This window comes from Bombina bombina, chromosome 4 (genome assembly GCF_027579735.1).
Source record: "Bombina bombina isolate aBomBom1 chromosome 4, aBomBom1.pri, whole genome shotgun sequence".
In the NCBI taxonomy this organism is placed as follows: domain Eukaryota; kingdom Metazoa; phylum Chordata; class Amphibia; order Anura; family Bombinatoridae; genus Bombina; species Bombina bombina.
In genome coordinates this window covers 831,882,053-831,903,317 of record NC_069502.1, presented here as the reverse complement: position 1 = coordinate 831,903,317, position 21,265 = coordinate 831,882,053, and the positions used below count along the sequence as shown (strand labels likewise).

The 21,265-nt window shown below is 41.7% G+C and overlaps 1 protein-coding gene across 2 annotated transcripts in view; it reads left to right on the top strand.

Annotated features, from left to right (window-relative positions):
* The window catches only part of LOC128657174 (gastrula zinc finger protein XlCGF66.1-like), a 73,421-nt gene that overhangs the window by 8,593 nt on the left and 43,563 nt on the right, over positions 1-21,265 (top strand). For both annotated transcript variants that reach the window (XM_053711417.1, XM_053711415.1), the window contains exon 6: positions 2,302-2,388. In XM_053711417.1, the coding sequence (XP_053567392.1) occupies positions 2,302-2,388 (87 nt within the window). The remainder of the gene's footprint in view (positions 1-2,301; positions 2,389-21,265) is intronic.

The following is a 21,265-nucleotide window of genomic DNA, read 5'->3' as shown; positions in this document are numbered from 1 at the left end:
CCGTTTCCAATTTTTTCTTCCCTTTTCCCTCTCCCTCCTTTGGCTCCCTCCTTCGTTGGTGGATTGATGATTGCGCATGCTCCCAAACCCCGGCACCTTGCACGCTCACGTATGGACGATGGGCCGCCCTCCCTGCTGTGGCTCCCACCCACCAACGATCGGCACCACCGCTGTCTGGTGCAGAGAGATTAACTCTGAAAATCTTTTTCTGCAGTGCCCCACTCATGCAGAAATAGTGCAATCTCGCTATTTTTAGCGAGATTGTAGCAGAGAAAAGCCCAGGACTGCAGCGACATACAGGGTACGTCGCTGGTCCTTAAGGGCATAACGACCAGCGTCATAAAGGGTACAACACTGGTCGTTAAAGGGTTAAAACTCAGATCTCTGAACTCTGAAATTATTTAATTATGTAAATTATGGACCTGAAGACAGACCCGTTGCAAACATAAAATTCTTATAGCCCTCTCCTGATTTGCCTCATATCTCTCAAACCGCTCTTTCTCATTTTCCTTTAACAACATATCTTGTTATCCTATGCCTATCTCAGTTGGAGTACCACAAGGCTCTGTCTTGGGCCCCTTGCTTTTCTCTCTCTATATAGCCTTACCTTGGAAAACTTATAGCCTCCTTTTGGATTCCAGTACCACTTATATGCTGATGATACCCAAATCTATCTTTCCTCTCCAGATATCTCTCCCTCTTTACTCAACCAGATTTCCAACTGCCTCTCAGCAATTTACTCTTGAATGTCTTCACACTACCTCCAACTCAATCTGTCCAAAACTGAGCTGCTTCTTATTCCCCCCCCTTCGAGACATCCAACACTTGACATTTCTCTGACAGTTGGAGACTCTATTCTCAACACCTCACCCCAGGTCTGCTGTCTTGGGGTCAACCTAGACTCAGAGGTCACATTCAACCCACATATATAAGCACTTGCCAAATCCTGCCGTTCACACCTTTGCAACATTTCCAGAATTCGTCCCTTCCTTACTCCAAAAAACTACAAAAATATTTATTCATTCCCTCATTTTGTCACGCATTGATTATTGCAATCTCCTAAATGGCCTTCCAAAACACCGCCTCTCCTCCCTCCAATCTATTATGAATGCTTCTGCTAGACTCATCCACCTAAGTCGCTGATCTACATCAGCTGCTCCGCTCTGCCAGTCTCTACACTGGCTCCCCATACACTCCAGAATACAATTTAAAGTATTAACCCTAGCTTACAAAGCACTTAACAGTCTAACTCCCAACTTTATTTCCTCTCTCATTGTGAAATATTTCCCATTCCGTCCTTTTCAATCAACTTCTGACCTACGTCTCTCCACTCCTGTTATCTCTACGTCCCACTCCCGCTTCCAAGACTTTGCACGTGCTGCTCTTGTCCTCTGGATCTCTCTACCCCGCACCATAAGACTGTCTCCAACCTTGTATAGATTCAGACGCTCCTTGAAAACCCACCTATTCAGCGAGGCGTACCATCTCTTCTCCACCCCTCATCCGAACCAAACTAATACATGAACTGCCTGACTCACTGCTGCAACTACAACCGATGTAACAAGCTACCCCAACCTTATGTTTCTGCACCCTAAACCTGTAGACAGTGAGCTCTCCGAAGCAGGGCCCTCTTCCTCCTGTACCAGATTTGTTTCATTTTGTTATGTTTTGTATTTTATAAAAAATCTTTGTTATTGTATACCCCTATCGTACCCAGCGCTACGGAATTTGGCGGAGCTATACAAATAAATGATAATAATAATATTACTGTATAATCAGATGTGAGATAACTGCACATGGACATGAAACCCACATTTTTTTTTCTTTTGTGATTCGGAAAGAATATGTGATTTTAAGCAACTTTCTAATTTACTTCTATTATCATTATTTGTCTTTGTTCTTTTGGTATCTTTATTTGAATAGCAGGAATGTAAGCTTAGGAGACTGACCATTTTTTGGTTCAGATCCAGGGTAGCACTTGCTGATTGGTGGCTAAATTTATCCATTTAAGCAACTTTCCAATTTAATTCAATTATCTAATTTATTCTGTTCTCTTGGTATCTTATGTTGAATAAATGCCTCATGTTATTGGCTTAACCAGTGCATTCAGCTAGTTCCCAGTAATGCATTACTTCTTCTTTAACATAGGATACCAAGAGAGTGAAGCAAATGAAATAAAAGAAGTAAATTGGAAAGTTGTTTAAAATTGTATGCTCTATTTTAGTTATGAAAGAAAAAACATTTGTGATTCATGTCCCTTTAAATCCATTTAACCAAAAACCTAATTGTATTCTTTATTAGAACTAACAGGTCACAGTGATGAAAATCTAGACACAGGATCACATGGAGACCTTGTACAGAATATTCAGCCATCAGATGTCTATGCAGGTGAGTGATTTATGGTATAAGCTGCACAGTTAGAAAACTCAGATTCTGAAATTATTTCAACCTATAAATAACTATCGGCTAGATTAGAGTTTTGCGTTATGAGTGAAAAAGCAGCGTTATGGCTCATAACGCTGCTTTTTCACCTACCGCTGCTATTACGAGTCTTGTCTAAATAGCTGTACCGCACACCTTTTTGGCCGTAACGCAAAATAACTAACGCTCCTTTCAAAAAGTCCTTTTTCAATGGGACTTCCATAACGCCAGTATTACGAGTTTTGCCTGGGAGGCCAAAAGTGAGCGGTACAGCCTATACCGACAAGATTCGTACCGCGATCTAAAGTCAGTAGTTATGAGTTTTACGTTAAAAAGCTGTAGCATAGAACTCATAACTAAAGTGTTAAAAAGTACACTAACAGGGGCGGAGCTTGGCCATGCTAGCTGATGGCCGCACACTGATTGAGCTCTGAAGCCTCAAAACTCTTATGACAGGGATTAAGTAACCCACAGCTTGTTGGAACCAGGATAAAACTTTCTAATGCGCTTCTGAACGAATTGAGCATCTAACCTCGCCGTTTGGACTTGCCAGACTGAACTGGGTGCTTAATATCTATACTGCGCAGTGAGGCCTGTACCGGAACAAGGTGAGCCACGCTTGGGAAAACGGCAGCAATATAATCACTGGGACTGAGGTTCTGTTATAACGGATATCAAACACGACTACTTGCTGAAGGGTCGGTTGGCCAGGATTATATAGCACCAGCAGAGAAGCGGTTCAGGTGGCTTTGTAGTGGACCGCTACTTTGGGCCGTGATCAACTTAGGTCGCAGCAAGTGCCCGAGCAGACTTCTTACCAGCCCCAAAGCAGTTTTCTGCAGACGGACGGTGGTACTCATAGGCGCCGGAGAAGAGGGTGAGTCATACAGCGCTTAAGGTGCACGGACCTTGCAGTACTGTTGCGGCCTCCTTTGGTTTGTTTAAAATCTTAAAGGGAAACCAAAATAAAAAAGAAGTTTTAAATCAATCTCTATGACTGGTTAATGGGGGCTGGCGAATTCTTATAAAGGACTCGGAGTAAAGTGTAGTATAGACTTTGTACTGCAGTACTATAAAATACACAGATAATAAAGGGAAGCCAAGTAGGCTTATCCTGTTTGTTGGAGGAGAAGACCCTCTTTATGCCCCTTTGCAGCAACGATTTGGAAAGCAAAGTACACAACAGTTTTGGACAGCGGCTACCTATTGCCACATAGATATTGGAGCTGCAGTCACCATATTTGAGAGGTATAGGGAGGTATTTCCTGACAGCTCACATCGCTTATTGTTTGGGGATGTCTAGCAGACGGATAGCAAAGCCAATTAAGGGCTCCCAATCCACCAACATGGAGGGCTATCTAATTTCAGCTGAAACAGTCCCCTGCGCAAATAGAGATTCCTCTGAATCTAGCAGACAAACAACCGCCGCACAGACACTTAATTCAGATCCCTCGCAACCTGGCTACGTCACTAAAGATGATATTAAGCATTTATCTTCTAAAAATGATATAAAAGAGGCTATGATAGATGTTAAACTCATTATACAGAAAGTAACCTAGGGGTTACAAAAAAAGAGTACACTTGAAAGCACTCACCCCCTCATCAGTGTGTGGGAATAGAGCGTGGTGTATATGAAAAAAGGACACACAAAAACATTAACACTTTAATAGAACAATTTAAAACTTGGGTGCATTTAAAAACACTAGAGAACTATTAGGTAGTATTATGAAGTGGCTTGGAGGTGTCTGACCTTACGTGGTAATACTACTGATTAGTCAGATATATAGTTAAACAGACATCTCATTGGATGTGAAATAACCTAGATAAATAAAGGATGTATGAGTAATACAATAGGCACTATATATTGTGTGTAAGACCTGTGAATGGAATTACTCTTATCAAGCTGAGTGCTACTAGTTACTCAAACAATATCTCCTATTTCTGGTTCTATTCACATGTAGGTGCTGCTCTTGGTTAATGTAATAAATGGTCAAGTTTCAGGGATAATAAGCCCCGTTCAGTAAGAGCATAAAAGTATATTAGCTTCTCATAATCGCTGAGTTGGTTATGGTATCATATTCACTATAGTTAGCGGTATAGCAGTAATATAGCGGGCTCCTGTGAAAACAAAGTGAGGAACTATACCGATAGTACCAAATGGTAAACAGGAATTAAATAACATCCATAAGTGTGACTCAGTTATGTTATGAATACTATCATATCATATGGTGGAGACCAGATAACATTCAGTGTAACTATGTCTTTTCAATTTCTGTATCTACTATTAGATTACAATGCATAAGGATTTCTAGTAACCACTGTAGAAACTGCCAGTTTTAGTACTAACCTGGTAACCTCTTTATGCAACCACTATTAAAAATTATTGTACCGGCACTCAGCTCTCCCCGCAATCTTCTGTGAGCGCACAAAGGCAAACGTAGAGTTTAATACTTACTATTGCTAGTTCAACATATGCCTATCCACAGTGAATCCTGAGGGAAGTAACTCCCTTATTTGCATCAAATTCACAATCACTAGACTGCATTTCAGCCAACATTACCATACTGAGACTAACCGTTTGCCCTAAGGGTTATTAGTATTCATAACATAACTGAGTCACACTTATGGATGTTATTTAATTCCTGTTTACCATTTGGTACTATCGGTATAGTTCCTCACTTTGTCTCCACAGGAGCACACTATATTACTGCTATACCGCTAACTATATTGAATATGATACCATAACCAACTCAGCGATTATTAGACGCTAATATACTTTTATGCTCTTACTGAACAGGGCTTATTATCCCTGAAACTTGACCATTTATTACATTAACCAAGAGCAGCACCTACATGTGAACAGAACCAGAAATAGGAGATATTGTTTGAGTAACTAGTAGCACTCAGCTTGATAAGAGTAATTCCATTCACAGGTCTTACACACAATATATAGTGCCTATTGTATTACTCATACATCCTTTATTTATCTAGGTTATTTCACATCCAATGAGATGTCTGTTTAACTATATATCTGACTAATCAGTAGTATTACCACGTAAGGTCAGACACCTCCAAGCCACTTCATAATACTACCTAATAGTTCTCTAGTGTTTTTAATGCACCCAAGTTTTAAATTGTTCTATTAAAGTGTTTATGTTTTTATGTGTCCTTTTTTCATATACACCACGCTCTATTCCCACACACTGATGAGGGGGTGAGTGCTTTCAAGTGTACTCTTTTTTTTTTTTGTAACCCCTAGGTTACTTTCTGTATTGTGAATAAGTACACAGCACCCAAGGGCATCTGATAATTAAACAAGGCCATTTTTTTGACCATTACCAGCCCATCCCTCTGTATTTCGAGTAGTGCCATCACACAATTTTTTCCTTTAGATGTTAAACTCATGTTTGGAGAATTAAAAAAGGACATAGTTGCAGTAGATCACAGGGTCTCTCAGGTGGAGGAAATGCAAGAAACTATACGCTCAGACCTTCAACATCAGGCTAGCTGTATACAATCTCAAGACGCAACAGTCCAGAACCTGACTGACAGAATTGAGGATTTAGAAAATAGGAGCAGGCGGAACAACCTGCGGCTCCGAGGAGTGCCTGAAACAGTAAACCCGCCTGAAATAGGTCAATACATCCAAGAGTTATTTAAATTTCTCAAAAATGCCTAGACCACCAGCTAGAGCCCCACCTAGGGACATCATTATCAAGCTCTTATCATACAAAGATAAGGAGGACATCCTCCGGCACTCCAGGAACAAGCACCCCCTCCTATATGAGGGCACGGAAATTCAAGTCTTCACAGATCTACAGGGAGTGCAGAATTATTAGGCAAATGAGTATTTTGACCACATCATCCTCTTTATGCATGTTGTCTTACTCCAAGCTGTATAGGCGCGAAAGCCTACTACCAATTAAGCATATTAGGTGATGTGCATCTCTGTAATGAGAAGGGGTGTGGTCTAATGACATCAACACCCTATATCAGGTGTGCATAATTATTAGGCAACTTCCTTTCCTTTGGCAAAATGGGTCAAAAGAAGGACTTGACAGGCTCAGAAAAGTCAAAAATAGTGAGATATCTTGCAGAGGGATGCAGCACTCTTAAAATTGCAAAGCTTCTGAAGCGTTATCATCGAACAATCAAGCGTTTCATTCAAAATAGTCAACAGGGTCGCAACAAGCGTGTGGAAAAACCAAGGCGCAAAATAACTGCCCATGAACTGAGAAAAGTCAAGCGTGCAGCTGCCAAGATGCCACTTGCCACCAGTTTGGCCATATTTCAGAGCTGCAACATCACTGGAGTGCCCAAAAGCACAAGGTGTGCAATACTCAGAGACATGGCCAAGGTAAGAAAGGCTGAAAGACGACCACCACTGAACAAGACACACAAGCTGAAACGTCAAGACTGGGCCAAGAAATATCTCAAGACTGATTTTTCTAAGGTTTTATGGACTGATGAAATGAGAGTGAGTCTTGATGGGCCAGATGGATGGGCCCGTGGCTGGATTGGAAAAGGGCAGAGAGCTCCAGTCCGACTCAGACGCCAGCAAGGTGGAGGTTGAGTACTGGTTTGGGCTGGTATCATCAAAGATGAGCTTGTGGGGCCTTTTCGGGTTGAGGATGGAGTCAAGCTCAACTCCCAGTCCTACTGCCAGTTTCTGGAAGACACCTTCTTCAAGCAGTGGTACAGGAAGAAGTCTGCATCCTTCAAGAAAAACATGATTTTCATGCAGGACAATGCTCCATCACACGCGTCCAAGTACTCCACAGCGTGGCTGGCAAGAAAGGGTATAAAAGAAGAAAATCTAATGACATGGCCTCCTTGTTCACCTGATCTGAACCCCATTGAGAACATGTGGTCCATCATCAAATGTGAGATTTACAAGGAGGGAAAACAGTACACCTCTCTGAACAGTGTCTGGGAGGCTGTGGTTGCTGCTGCACGCAATGTTGATGGTGAACAGATCAAAACACTGACAGAATTCATGGATGGCAGGCTTTTGAGTGTCCTTGCAAAGAAAGGTGGCTATATTGGTCACTGATTTGTTTTTGTTTTGTTTTTGAATGTCAGAAATGTATATTTGTGAATGTTGAGATGTTATATTGGTTTCACTGGTAAAAATAAATAATTGAAATGGGTATATATTTGTTTTTTGTTAAGTTGCCTAATAATTATGCACAGTAATAGTCACCTGCACACACAGATATCCCTCTAAAATAGCTATAACTAAAAACAAACTAAAAACTACTTCCAAAACTATTCAGCTTTGATATTAATGAGTTTTTTGGGTTCATTGAGAACATGGTTGTTGCTCAATAATAAAATTAATCCTCAAAAATACAACTTGCCTAATAATTATGCACTCCCTGTATGTCCAGCGACTCTCCAGAAACAGATTTGCGCTACATTACCTCTAAGCTTAAGGAGCAGCAAATTCAATATAGATGGGGATTCCCCACCTGCATAATTGCATCCAAGGACGGCACAACAGCTATCTTCAAGACACCTGCTGATCTTCCTACTTTCAACCAAGCCTTTGGTCTGCAGATTAGGCCACCTAATATAGCAGTAGCTCCAGTACAACCAGGGCCTGAGGCGGGCCGCGGTGAGGATTGGCTGCGACCTGCCTAGGCCGCAAGTGAACATGTCAGTTTGTCTAAAAGGATCATATTATTCTGCCTGGTGTACTCAGAACTTCTATGGATCCTCCCACCCGAGACTTTTATCCCAGCAGTGTTCCTGGACAGATAAGTCAAAGCTTGCCTTTTCTGCTATTATCATAAGTACTGTATTGATAATTTTTCTTTCCAGGTCTCTAGCTTACGGGCCAGTCTAACCTGCTCTTGGTATTTATACCAATTAGTCCTATCAAGGAGAGTCTGTTTTAAGCAAGATGGACTGGTCTATCATCTGTCTATTTGTAATGCCTTAGCAATGAACTGTTTAGCAAATGTCGTTTGGAAATTTGTTACAGAATTCATACGCACGCACCACGTTTATAACTTTATGATGCATATTTCATGCCTAAGACCACTTTTGCCTGTGGGGGTGGGGGAGGTTCATAATCGGGGATAATTTAGAAATTATAGGAATGCCATGTGCGAGTTGCTATGTATTGACATGCTTTTTGCTCTTTATTTTTGGCTCCTCTAGCTCTTCCAGGCAGGTGGGATTCTTACCTAGGGACACCTCAGGGATTTTAGGAATGCACTTCTGATTTTGCTTGTATTATTTGCCTGTTTTTTTTTTCTTTTTCTGTACACTTGGGTGGATGGGTTGGTTGTACACCTAGTAGTGCACTCGAGGCCTGCTCTCCCCTCCCTGGAGAGAGTGGATAAGGTAGGTAGGGAGGAGAGGAGATTTATCTTTCAACTATGATCACTTAAGGACTGTAGGTGCACACTGTGTGTCCAATAACATTACTTCATACCCCAATTTATCCCACAGTTTTGAAGGTAATTAAATAGATTCTTATGTGGAAAAGGAAGGGGGGGGAACAGAAAGGGAAGAAGGGGGGAAAAGAAAGAACAGAAGAGGAGAAGAGGGGGGAGAAAAGAGGAAGGAAAAGAGTGAGGAAGGGAAGAAAGAGGGGAAAGGGAAGGAAAAGGGGGACAAGAAATGGGAAAGGAAAAGGAAGGAAAAAGGGAGGGATAAAATATTTTTAAGAAAGTACACTAACACCCATAAACTACCTATTAACCCATAAACCGAGGCCCTCCCGCATCGCAAACACTAAAATAAAATTATTAACCCCTAATCTGCCGCTCCTAACATCGCCGCCACTATAATAAATATATTAACCCCTAAACCTAACACCCCCTAACTGTAATATAATTAAAATAAATCTAAATAAAAATTACAATTAATACATAAATAATTCCTATTTACCACTAAATACTTACCTATAAAATAAACCCTAAGCTAGCTACAATATAACTAATAGTTACATTGTAGCTATCTTAGGTGTTATTTTTATTTCACAGCTAAGTTTGTATTTATTTTAACTAGGTAGGCTAGTTAGGAATTAGTTATTAAGTATTTACTAGCTACCTAGTTAAAATAAATAAAAATTTACCTGTAAAATAAAACCTAACCTGCCCTACACAAACACCTAACATTACAATAAAATTAACTAAATTACATTAATTAAATACAAAGAATGAATTTACAAAAAACAAACACTAAATTACACAAAATAAAAAAGAAATTATCAAATATTTAAACTAATTACACCTAATCTAATAGCCCTATCAAAATAAAAAAGCCCCCCCAAAATAAAAAAACCCTAGCATACACTAAACTACCAATAGCCCTTAAAAGGGGCTTTTGCAGGGTATTGCCCCAAAGAAACCAGCTCTTTTACCTGTAAAAAAAATAATACAAACAAAACCCACCACCCACACAACCAACCCCCCCAAATAAAATCCTATCTAAAAAACCTAAGCTCCCCATTGCCCTGAAAAGGGTATTTGGATGGGCATTTAGCTCTTTTTCAGCCCAACCGTAAGCTAAAAATAAAAACCATCCAATAAAACCTTAAAAAAACCTAACACTAACCCCCGAAGATCCACTTACAGTTTTTGAAGACCGGACATCCATTCTCAACGAAGCCGGGAGCAGTCTTCATCCAAGCGGCAAGAAGTGGTCCTCCAGGCGGGCAGAAGTCTTCATCCAGACAGCCTTTTCTATCCTCATCCTTCCGACGCGGAGCAGCTCCATCTTCAAGACATCCGGCGCGGAGCATCCTTTTCTGTCGATGGATCTTTAAGAATGAATTCTCCTTTAAATGACATCATCCAAGATGGCGTCCCTTGAATTCAGATTGGCTGATAGAATTCTATCAGCTAATCGGAATAAAAGGTGAAAAAATACTATTGGCTGATGCAATAAGCCAATAGAAATGAGCTTCAATCCTATTGGCTGATGCATTTTTCACCTTTAATTAATTCAAGGGACGCCATCTTGGATGACGTCATTTAAAGGAGAATTCATTCTTGAAGATCCATCGACAGAAGAGGATGCTCCGCGCCGGATGTCATGAAGTTGGAACCGCTCCACGTCGGAAGGATGAAGATAGAAGATGCCGTCTGGATTAAGACTTCTGCCCGCCTGGAGGACCTCTTCTTGTTGTCTGGATGAAGACTTCTCCCGGCTTCGTTGAGGATTTCTTGCCGCTTGGATGAAGACTTCTCCCGGCTTTGTTGAGGATGGATGTCCGGTCTTCAAAAACTGTAAGTGGATCTTCGGGGGTTAGTGTTAGGTTTTTTTTTAATGGTTTATTAGGTGGGTTTTATTTTTAGCTTAGAGTTAGGCCTGCAAAAGAGCTAAATGTCCTTTTAAGGGCAATGCTCATCCAAATGCCCTTTTCAGGGCAATGGGGAGTTTATGTTTTTTAGATAGGATTTTATTTGGGGGGTTTGGTTGTGTGGGTGGTGGGTTTTACTGTTGGGGGGTGTTTGTATTTTTTTTTACAAGTAAAAGAGCTGATTTCTTTGGGGAAATGCCCCGCAAAAAGGTTTTAAGGGCTATTGGCAGTTTAGTTTAGGCTAGGGTTTTTTTATTTTGGAGGGTGGCTTTTTTTTTTTTTTTCTTTTTTTTTTATATATATTTTTATTGAGGTTAATATACTGTACAGAAATTAGAAAGACATATAGTATATCAGTTCAAAAACACATTTTCTGCAATTATGCCAATGAAGCAGGGTCCATGAATATTATGCAAAGTTAGACAATCAGCTATTTTCCTGCAAGATGACAGATATCACAGTAATTATAGTAATAAACAATAGAAACTGAAACCTCTTTTCAAAGAATACAAGATAATAAAATATAGAATAAACTTCTCAAGTTGCCTTGGGCCACTCAAGGACCCATTATGCTAAGATTATCTATAGAGAGAATGATAAACAGTAGTTTTGAATTAAAAAACTTTAACTTAATTTGTAGGTAGTAGTGAAAGTTGTGAAAACGCGGCATAGGCAAGAGAAGCCGGATAGTTAGCCCTCCTAAGCTAGGAGGTATATTGTGGAGGGATGGGAGGAGGTTATAAGTAAATAGGATAGGTAGCATATACAGGGAAGGTGTAGGTCAGACCTGCACCAGGCATACATCACACATTGCGAGACAAGGCCACACAGACCAATAAAGTTGCCGGCGTAACAACAGATTATGAGATGCAATACAAATATAATACAATAACAATAGCAATAAACAAGACATATCAGAGGATCGGACATGTCCAAAGAATACAAAATAAGGTACTACATCCTGACTCAAGATAAACAGGTTATAATAAAACAAAGCGTAAGCCGAGACTGCCCAGAATAGTGAACCCTAAGGCCTAGATTTGGAGTTTGGCGGTAGATGGGCTGTTAACGCTACGCGGGCTTTTTTCTGGCCGCACCATAAAATTAACTCTGGTATCGAGAGTCCAAAAAAATGCTGCGTTAGGCTCCAAAAAAGGAGCGTAGAGCATTTTTACCGCAAATGCAACTCTCGATACCAGAGTTGCTTACGGACGCGGCCAGCCTCAAAAACGTGCTCGTGCACGATTGTCCCATAGGAAACAATGGGGCTGTTTGAGCTGAAAAAAAAACTAACACCTGCAAAAAAGCAGCGTTCAGCTCCTAACGCAGCCCCATTGTTTCCTATGGGGAAACACTTCCTACGTCTGCACCTAACACTCTAACATGTACCCCGAGTCTAAACACCCCTAACCTTACACTTATTAACCCCTAATCTGCCGCCCCCGCTATCGCTGACCCCTGCATTATATTATTAACCCCTAATCTTCCGCTCCGTAAACCGCCGCAACTTACATTATCCCTATGTACCCCTAATCTGCTGCCCCTAACACCGCCGACCCCTATATTATATTTATTAACCCCTAACCTGCCCCCCACAACGTCGCCGCCAGCTACTTACAATAATTAACCCCTAATCTGCCGAACGCAAAGCGCCGCCACCTACGTTATCCTTATGTACCCCAATCTGCTGCCCCTAACACCGCCGACCCCTATATTATATTTATTAACCCCTAATCTGCCCCCCTCAACGTCGCCGACACCTGCCTACACTTATTAACCCCTAATCCGCCTAACTAACCATATAATAAATAGTATTAACCCCTAATCTGCCCTCCCTAACATCGCCGACACCTAACTTCAATTATTAACCCCTAATCTGATGACCGGAGCTCATCGCTACTATAATAAATGGATTAACCCCTAAAGCTAAGTCTAACCCTAACACTAACACCCCCCTAACTTAAATATAATTTACATCTAACGAAATTAATTAACTCTTATTAAATAAATTATTCCTATTTAAAGCTAAATACTTACCTGTAAAATAAATCCTAATATAGCTACAATATAAATTATAATCACATTGTAGCTATTTTAGGATTAATATTTATTTTACAGGCAACTTTGTAATTATTTTAACCAGGTACAATAGCTATTAAATAGTTAAGAACTATTTAATAGTTACCTAGTTAAAATAATAACAAAATTACCTGTAAAATAAGTCCTAACCTAAGTTATAATTAAACCTAACACTACCCTATCAATAAATTAATTAAATAAAATACCTACAATTACCTACAATAAAACCTAACACTACACTATCAATAAATAAATGAAATACAATTTCTACAAATAACTACAATTACATAAACTAACTAAAGTACAAAAAATAAAAAAGAACTAAGTTACAAAAAATAAAAAAATATTTACAAACATAAGAAAAATATTACAACAATTTTAAACTAATTACACCTACTCTAAGCCCCCTAATAAAATAACAAAGACCCCCAAAATAAAAAAATTCCCTACCCTATTCTAAATTAATAAATTTAAAAGCTCTTTTACCTTACCAGCCCTGAACAGGGCCCTTTGCGGGGCATGCCCCAAGAAAATCAGCTCTTTTGCCTGTAAAAAAAAACATACAATACCCCCCCCTAACATTACAACCCACCACCCACATACCCCTAATCTAACCCAAACCCCCCTTAAATAAACCTAACACTAAGCCCCTGAAGATCTTCCTACCTTGTCTTCACCTCAACAGGTATCACCGATCTGTCCTGGCATCCGGTGCTGAAGAGGTCCAGAAGAGGCTCCAAAGTCTTCCTCCTATCCGGCAAGAAGAGGACATCCGGACCGGCAAACATCTTCATCCAAGCGGCATCTTCGATCTTCTTCCATCCGGTGCGGAGCGGGTCCATGTTGAAGCATCCGACGCGGATCCATCCTCTTCTTCCGGCGTCTCCCGACGAATGACGGTTCCTTTAAGGGACGTCATCCAAGATGGCGTCCCTCGAATTCCGATTGGCTGATCGGATTCTATCAGCCAATCGGAATTAAGGTAGGAATATTCTGATTGGCTGATGGAATCAGCCAATCAGAATCAAGTTCAATTCGATTGGCTGATCCAATCAGCCAATCAGATTGAGCTCGCATTCTATTGGCTGTTCCGATTTAACTTAGGGGGGTGTTAGTATTAGGGTTAGACTTAGCTTTAGGGGTTAATACATTTATTAGAATAGCGGCGAGATTCGGTCGTCAGATTAGGGGTTAATAATTGAAGTTATGTGTCGGCAATGTTAGGGAGGGCAGATTAGGGGTTAATACTATTTATGATAGGGTTAGTGAGGCGGATTAGGGGTTAATAACTTTATTATAGTAGCGCTCAGGTCTGCTCGGCAGATTAGGGGTTAATAAGTGTAGGCAGGTGTCGGCGACGTTGTGGGGCCAGATTAAGGGTTAATAAATATAATATAGGGGTCGGCTGGGTTAGGGGCAGCAGATTAGGGGTACATAAGTATAACGTAGGTGGCGGTCGGCAGATTAGGGGTTAAAAAAATGTAATCGAGTTGCGGCGATGTGGGGGGACCTCGGTTTAGGGGTACATAGGTAGTTTATGGGTGTTAGTGTACTTTAGGGTACAGTAGTTAAGAGCTTTATGAACCGGCGTTAGCCCATAAAGCTCTTAACTCCTGCTTTTTTCCTGCGGCTGGAGTTTTGTCGTTAGAGCTCTAACGCTCACTTCAGCCACGACTCTAAATACCGGAGTTAGGAAGATCCCATTGAAAAGATAGGATACGCAATTGACGTAAGGGGATCTGCGGTATGGAAAAGTCGCGGCTGAAAAGTGAGCGTTAGACCCTATTTTGAGTGACTCCAAATACCGGCGGTAGCCTAAAACCAGCGTTAGGAGCCTCTAACGCTGGTTTTCACGGCTAACGCCAAACTCTAAATCTAGGCCTAAGGCTTTAAGGCGGTACAGAGAATAGGAGTTTATGCATCTCCATGTAAATGGTATAGGCAGAGGGACTGTATGTTGAGGCGCCAGTGCAGGTCCAGCCTGCATTTGGTCAGTAGTAATGCTTAAGTTGTTGGTCACGTGAAGGCGCAAAGGTGATCTCAGGGTGCACGCAACAATATGGGACTGCCATAAAGACAGTGGTTAAGGGAAGACATGTGTTAATGCGCAGAATATGAATGTAACACAACTATATGGGACTGCCTTGGGTCCAGCTATGGCCACAGGATAGCCTCTAGATGATTTTGGCTGTAGCTACACTAGTGGGGTTAGATATAAAGACAGTGGTTAAGGGAAGACGTGATAAAGCCGCAGAATATGAATGTAACACAACTAGGCATAAACTAGTCAATATTTAGCCTCGGCATGTAAACTGTAAAACAAAGCATTATTGTGTAGGTAGTGAAACAAATGCAAAATTGCCACAGAAGCATGGGCCCTATGCCCTGCAGCAAAAAGAAAAAACATAAGGTGAAGTAGTTAGTTTAGAATCTAATGTGGCTAACATATGTGAAGATCGTTTATTAAATGGGCTCAGAACCATTTCTTAGTCCATCAGAATATCACAGGGGGCTACAGCTATAATACTGCCACCCCTTAACATATATGCAGACTTATTAACCAGTGTTTTAGTGACAACAAATAGTGTACCTATAATAATGTACAGAGCAGACTCTGATAGAACTCCCCACTATGCATCTAGTGAGCTTGCAGATGTATTCCAACTGAACAGCTCGTCTTAGGCCCCTTATAAAATACATTACTCTTCAATATGCATTTAATGAACCTGCAAATATGTTCTTCCTAGGCAGCTCAGCTTAGAGCTTTTATAAAATACAATAATAATATTAGTATGTACCTTAGAATCTGTGTGATTATACTATGTAAGCAAGCTGAAAAACTAAATTTAAGTAAAGAGAGGAAACAGTCTACCCTATGCAAGATGTATAACATATTTAAGATAATAGTTCTCCCATTATGAGCTCCTTGATCCAATAAAATGTGATAGCAAACACTCAGTTTAACCCACACTTCTTGTTTAAAGAGCCAGTGTCCACACAGGGTCCTTCCAGAGTGAGCATAAAGGGTATTCCTGTATTATCCGATTCCTCTCCTGAGGCCACAAGAAACATCTTGAGCTTGTTTTATGAGCCCCACCAATGGTCGCCATGCTATTGCAGAAACTAAGTTCTGAAGGACCCAGCACAGTTGTACCTCAATGCTGCCGCAAAGATCTAAGAAGTTCCCGCATAATACCTGGTTATTTGCCTCCTCAAACAGCCTCCGTGAAGTCATAGACCTCTTCGTTGTCAAATATATGCCGGCAGAGTCCAAATCTGTTGCAGCGTCCTGAAATAGGCCTGCAATGGCCACCGGGTGATGACAGTCCTTCATCAATAAGGTGATGCGCCTCGGTGTTTGGGTATCTAATGTGTTACGGGATGGTAGTTGCTGGGGACCCAGAACAATGCCGTCGCAAGGCTCGTTAGTAGCGTTGTCCTCGATGATCTTGGCAGGAGTATAGGAGATAGGGAGATGAAATGCGGCCTCAATCTGAGCTATAAAATACTGAGTGTCAGAAACCACCTCCTGAGGATCCTGGACTGTAGCTCAATTGGATCTCCGTTGACTATGGTCTGTGCCTTATTCACAAAATAGTAGCCCAGTCTGCAAGTTCCTTGGATTACGCTGAGAGCTCCACAATGTATATATAGGTCTCTAGGCTAGACCTCCCCGTGGACTCACAAAAAGAAAGTCAATGTTTGTTTAGCTGGTGCAATATAGATTGAAATGAGGCATCACAGACTAAAGATTAAATTCCTCCTTTGTAGTAAATAAAAATCCAAAAGTAAGATACTTGGATTTCATAAGAAAGCCATAGAATAAAAATATTTTGCAGGAGCTCTGTTTCTGTGCGACCTATCGCTATGGCGTCTGGCTCCGCCCCCAGGCTTTTTTATTTTGATAGGGCTATTAGATTAGGTGTAATTAGTTTAAATAGTTGATATATATATTTTTTATTTTCTGTAATTTTGTTAATTTTATTTAATTGTAGTGTAATGTTAGGTGTTAGTGTAACTCAGGTTAGGTTTTATTTTACAGGTAAATTTGTATTTATTTTAACTAGGTAGCTGGTAAATAGTTAATAACTATTTACTAACTTGTCTACCTAGTTAAAATAAATACGAACGTAGCTGTGAAATAAAAATAACACCTAAGATAGCTACAATGTAACTATTACCTATTTTAGCTATTAATTGTAATTTTTATTTAGAATTATTTTAATTATAATAAAGTTAGGGGGTGTTAGGGTTAGACTTAGGGTTAGGTTTAGGGGTTAATATGTTTATTATAGTGGCGGCGATGTCAGGGGCAGCAGATTAGGGGTGTTTAGACGTGTTTTTTATGTTAGGGTATTAGGTGTAAACATAACTTTTTCTTTGCTCATACGAATCAATGGGGCTGCGTTACGGAGCTTTACGCTGCTTTTTTGCAGGTGTTAGGCTTTTTTTTTAGCCGTCTCTCCCCATAGATGTCTATGGGGAAATCGTGCACAAGTATGTAAAAAAGTATGCCCTCTGTTCTCAATCACCCTCTGCTTCATGTGAATAGTACACACAGACATGCCCTCAATTCTCTTCATTCTCACCCTCTGATTCATGTAAATGATACACACAAGCCCTCTCTTCCCTTCTCTCTCACCCTCTGCTTCATATAAATGATACACACACACCCCTCTCTTCCCTTCTCTCTCACCCTCTGCTTCATGTAAATGACACACACACACACATGCCCTCAATTCTCTTCATTCTCACCCTCTGATTCATGTAAATGATACACACACATGCCCTCTCTTCCCTTCTCTCTCACCCTCTGCTTCATGTAAATGACACACACACATGCCCTCTCTTCCCTTCTCTCTCACCCTCTGCTTCATGTAAATGATATACACACATGCCCTCTCTTCCCTTCTCTCTCACCCTCTGCTTCATGTAAATGATACACACACATGCCCTCTCTTCCCTTCTCTCTCACCCTCTGCTTCATGTAAATGACACACACACATGCCCTCTCTTCCCTTCTCTCTCACCCTCTGCTTCATATAAATGATACACACACATGCCCTCTCTTCCCTTCTCTCTCACCCTCTGCTTCATGTAAATGATACACACACATGCCCTCTCTTCTCTTCTCTCTCTCACCCTCTGCTTCATGTAAATGATACACACACATGCCCTCTCTTCCTTCTCTCTCACCCTCTGCTTCATGTAAATGATACACACACATGCCCTCTCTTCCCTTCTCTCTCACCCTCTGCTTCATATAAATGATACACACACACCCCTCTCTTCCCTTCTCTGTCACCCTCTGCTTCATGTAAATGACACACACACACACATGCCCTCAATTCTCTTCATTCTCACCCTCTGATTCATGTAAATGATACACACACATGCCCTCTCTTCCCTTCTCTCTCACCCTCTGCTTCATGTAAATGACACACACACATGCCCTCTCTTCCCTTCTCTCTCACCCTCTGCTTCATGTAAATGATATACACACATGCCCTCTCTTCCCTTCTCTCTCACCCTCTGCTTCATGTAAATGATACACACACATGCCCTCTCTTCCCTTCTCTCTCACCCTCTGCTTCATGTAAATGACACACACACATGCCCTCTCTTCCCTTCTCTCTCACCCTCTGCTTCATATAAATGATACACACACATGCCCTCTCTTCCCTTCTCTCTCACCCTCTGCTTCATGTAAATGATACACACACATGCCCTCTCTTCTCTTCTCTTCTCTCTCTCACCCTCTGCTTCATGTAAATGATACACACACATGCCCTCTCTTCCCTTCTCTCTCACCCTCTGCTTCATGTAAATGATACACACACATGCCCTCTCTTCCCTTCTCTCTCACCCTCTGCTTCATGTAAATGATACACACACATGCCCACTCTTCCCTTCTCTCTCACCCTCTGCTTCATGTAAATGATACACACACGCATGCCCTCTCTTCCCTTCTCTCTCACCCTCTGCTTCATGTAAATGATACACACACATGCCCTCTCTTCCCTTCTCTCTCACCCTCTGCTTCATGTAAATGATACACACACATGCCCTCTCTTCCCTTCTCTCTCACCCTCTGCTTCATGTAAATGACACACACACATGCCCTCTCTTCCCTTCTCTCTCACCCTCTGCTTCATGTAAATGATATACACACATGCCCTCTCTTCCCTTCTCTCTCACCCTCTGCTTCATGTAAATGATACACACACATGCCCTCTCTTCCCTTCTCTCTCACCCTCTGCTTCATGTAAATGACACACACACATGCCCTCTCTTCCCTTCTCTCTCACCCTCTGCTTCATATAAATGATACACACACATGCCCTCTCTTCCCTTCTCTCTCACCCTCTGCTTCATGTAAATGATACACACACATGCCCTCTCTTCCCTTCTCTCTCACCATCTGCTTCATGTAAATGGTACACACACACACACATGCCCTCTCTTCCCTTCTCTCTCACCCTCTGCTTCATGTAAATGATACACACACATGCCCTCTCTTCCCTTCTCTCTTACCCTCTTCTTCATGTAAATGCTACACACACATGCACTCTCTTCCCTTCTCTCTCACCCTCTGCTTCATGTAAATGCTACACACGCATGCCCTCTCTTCCCTTCTCTCTCACCCTCTGCTTCATGTAAATAGTACACACACATGCCCTCTCTTCCCTTCTCTCTCACCCTCTGCTTCATGTAAATGATACACACACATGCCCTCTCTTCCCTTCTCTCTCACCCTCTGCTTCATGTAAATGGTACACACACATGCCCTCTCTTCTCTTCTCTCTCACCCTCTGCTTCATGTAAATGGTACACACACATGCCCCCTCTTCCCTTCTCTCTCACCCTCTGCTTCATGTAAATGATACACACATATGCCCTCTCTTCCCTTCTCTCTCACCCTCTGCTTCATGTAAATGGTACACACACATGCCCTCTCTTCCCTTCTCTCTCACCCTCTGATTTATGTAAATCGTGCACACACATGCCCTCTCTTCCCTTCTCTCTCTCACCCTCTGCTTTAGGTAAATGATACACACACATGCCCTCTCTTCCCTTCTCTCTCTCACCCTCTGCTTTAGGTAAATGATACACACACATGCCCTCTCTTCCCTTCTCTCTCTCACCCTCTGCTTTAGGTAAATGATACACACACATGCACTCTCTTCCCTTCTCTCTCACCCTCTGCTTCATGTAAATGGTGCACACACATGCACTCCCTTCCCTTCTCTCTCTCACGCTCTGCTTCATGTAAATGACACACACATGCCCTCTCTTCCCTTCTCTCTCACCCTCTGCTTCATGTAAATGGTACACACACATGCCCTCTCTTCCCTTCTCTCTCTCACCCTCTGCTTCAGGTAAATGATACACACACATGCCCTCTCTTCCCTTCTCTCTCACCCTCTGCTTCATGTAAATGGTGCACACACATGCCCTCTCTTCCCTTCTCTCTCACCCTCTGCTTCATGTAAATGATACACACACATGCACTCTCTTCCCTTCTCTCTCTCACCCTCTGCTTCAGGTAAATGATACACACACACATGCCCTCTCTTCCCTTCTCTCTCTCACACTCTGCTTCAGGTAAATGATACACACACACACGCCCTCTCTTCCCTTCTCTCTCACCCTCTGCTTCATGTAAATGATACACACACACACATGCCCTCTCTTCCCTTCTCTCTCACCCTCTGCTTCATGTAAATGATACACACACATGCCCTCTCTTCCCTTCTCTCTCACCCTCTGCTTCATGTAAATAATACACACACACACCCTCTCTTCCCTTCTCTCTCACCCTCTGCTTCATGTAAATAATATACACACATGCCATCTCTTCTTTCTCATTCTCTGCTTCATGTGAATAGTACATACACACACCCTCTCTTCTCTCTCTCACCCTTTGCTTCATGAAAATACTACACACACAATCTCTATTCTATTTCACCTCTGCTTCTTATTCATAGTGCTTACACACTTCTCTCTTACCATGTGCGTTATATAAATGGCACACACACATCCTCTGTTCCCTTCTCTCTTTCTTACCCTCTGCTTCATGTATATGGTACACACACACATGCCCTCTCTTCCCTTCTCTTTCACCCTCTGCTTCATGAAAATAATACACACACACATGCCCTCTCTTCCCTTCTCTCTCACCCTCTGCTTGATGTAAATGATACACACACACATGCCCTCTCTTCCTTCTCTCTCACCCTCTGCTTCATGTAAATGATACACACACATGCCTTCTCTTCCCTTCTCTCTCACCCTCTGATTTATGTAAATGATACACACACATGCCCTCTCTTCTCTTCTCTCTCACCCTCTGCTTCATGTAAATGGTACACACACACATGCCCTCTCTTCCCTTCTCTCTCACCCTCTGCTTCATGTAAATGACACACACATGCCCTCTCTTCCCTT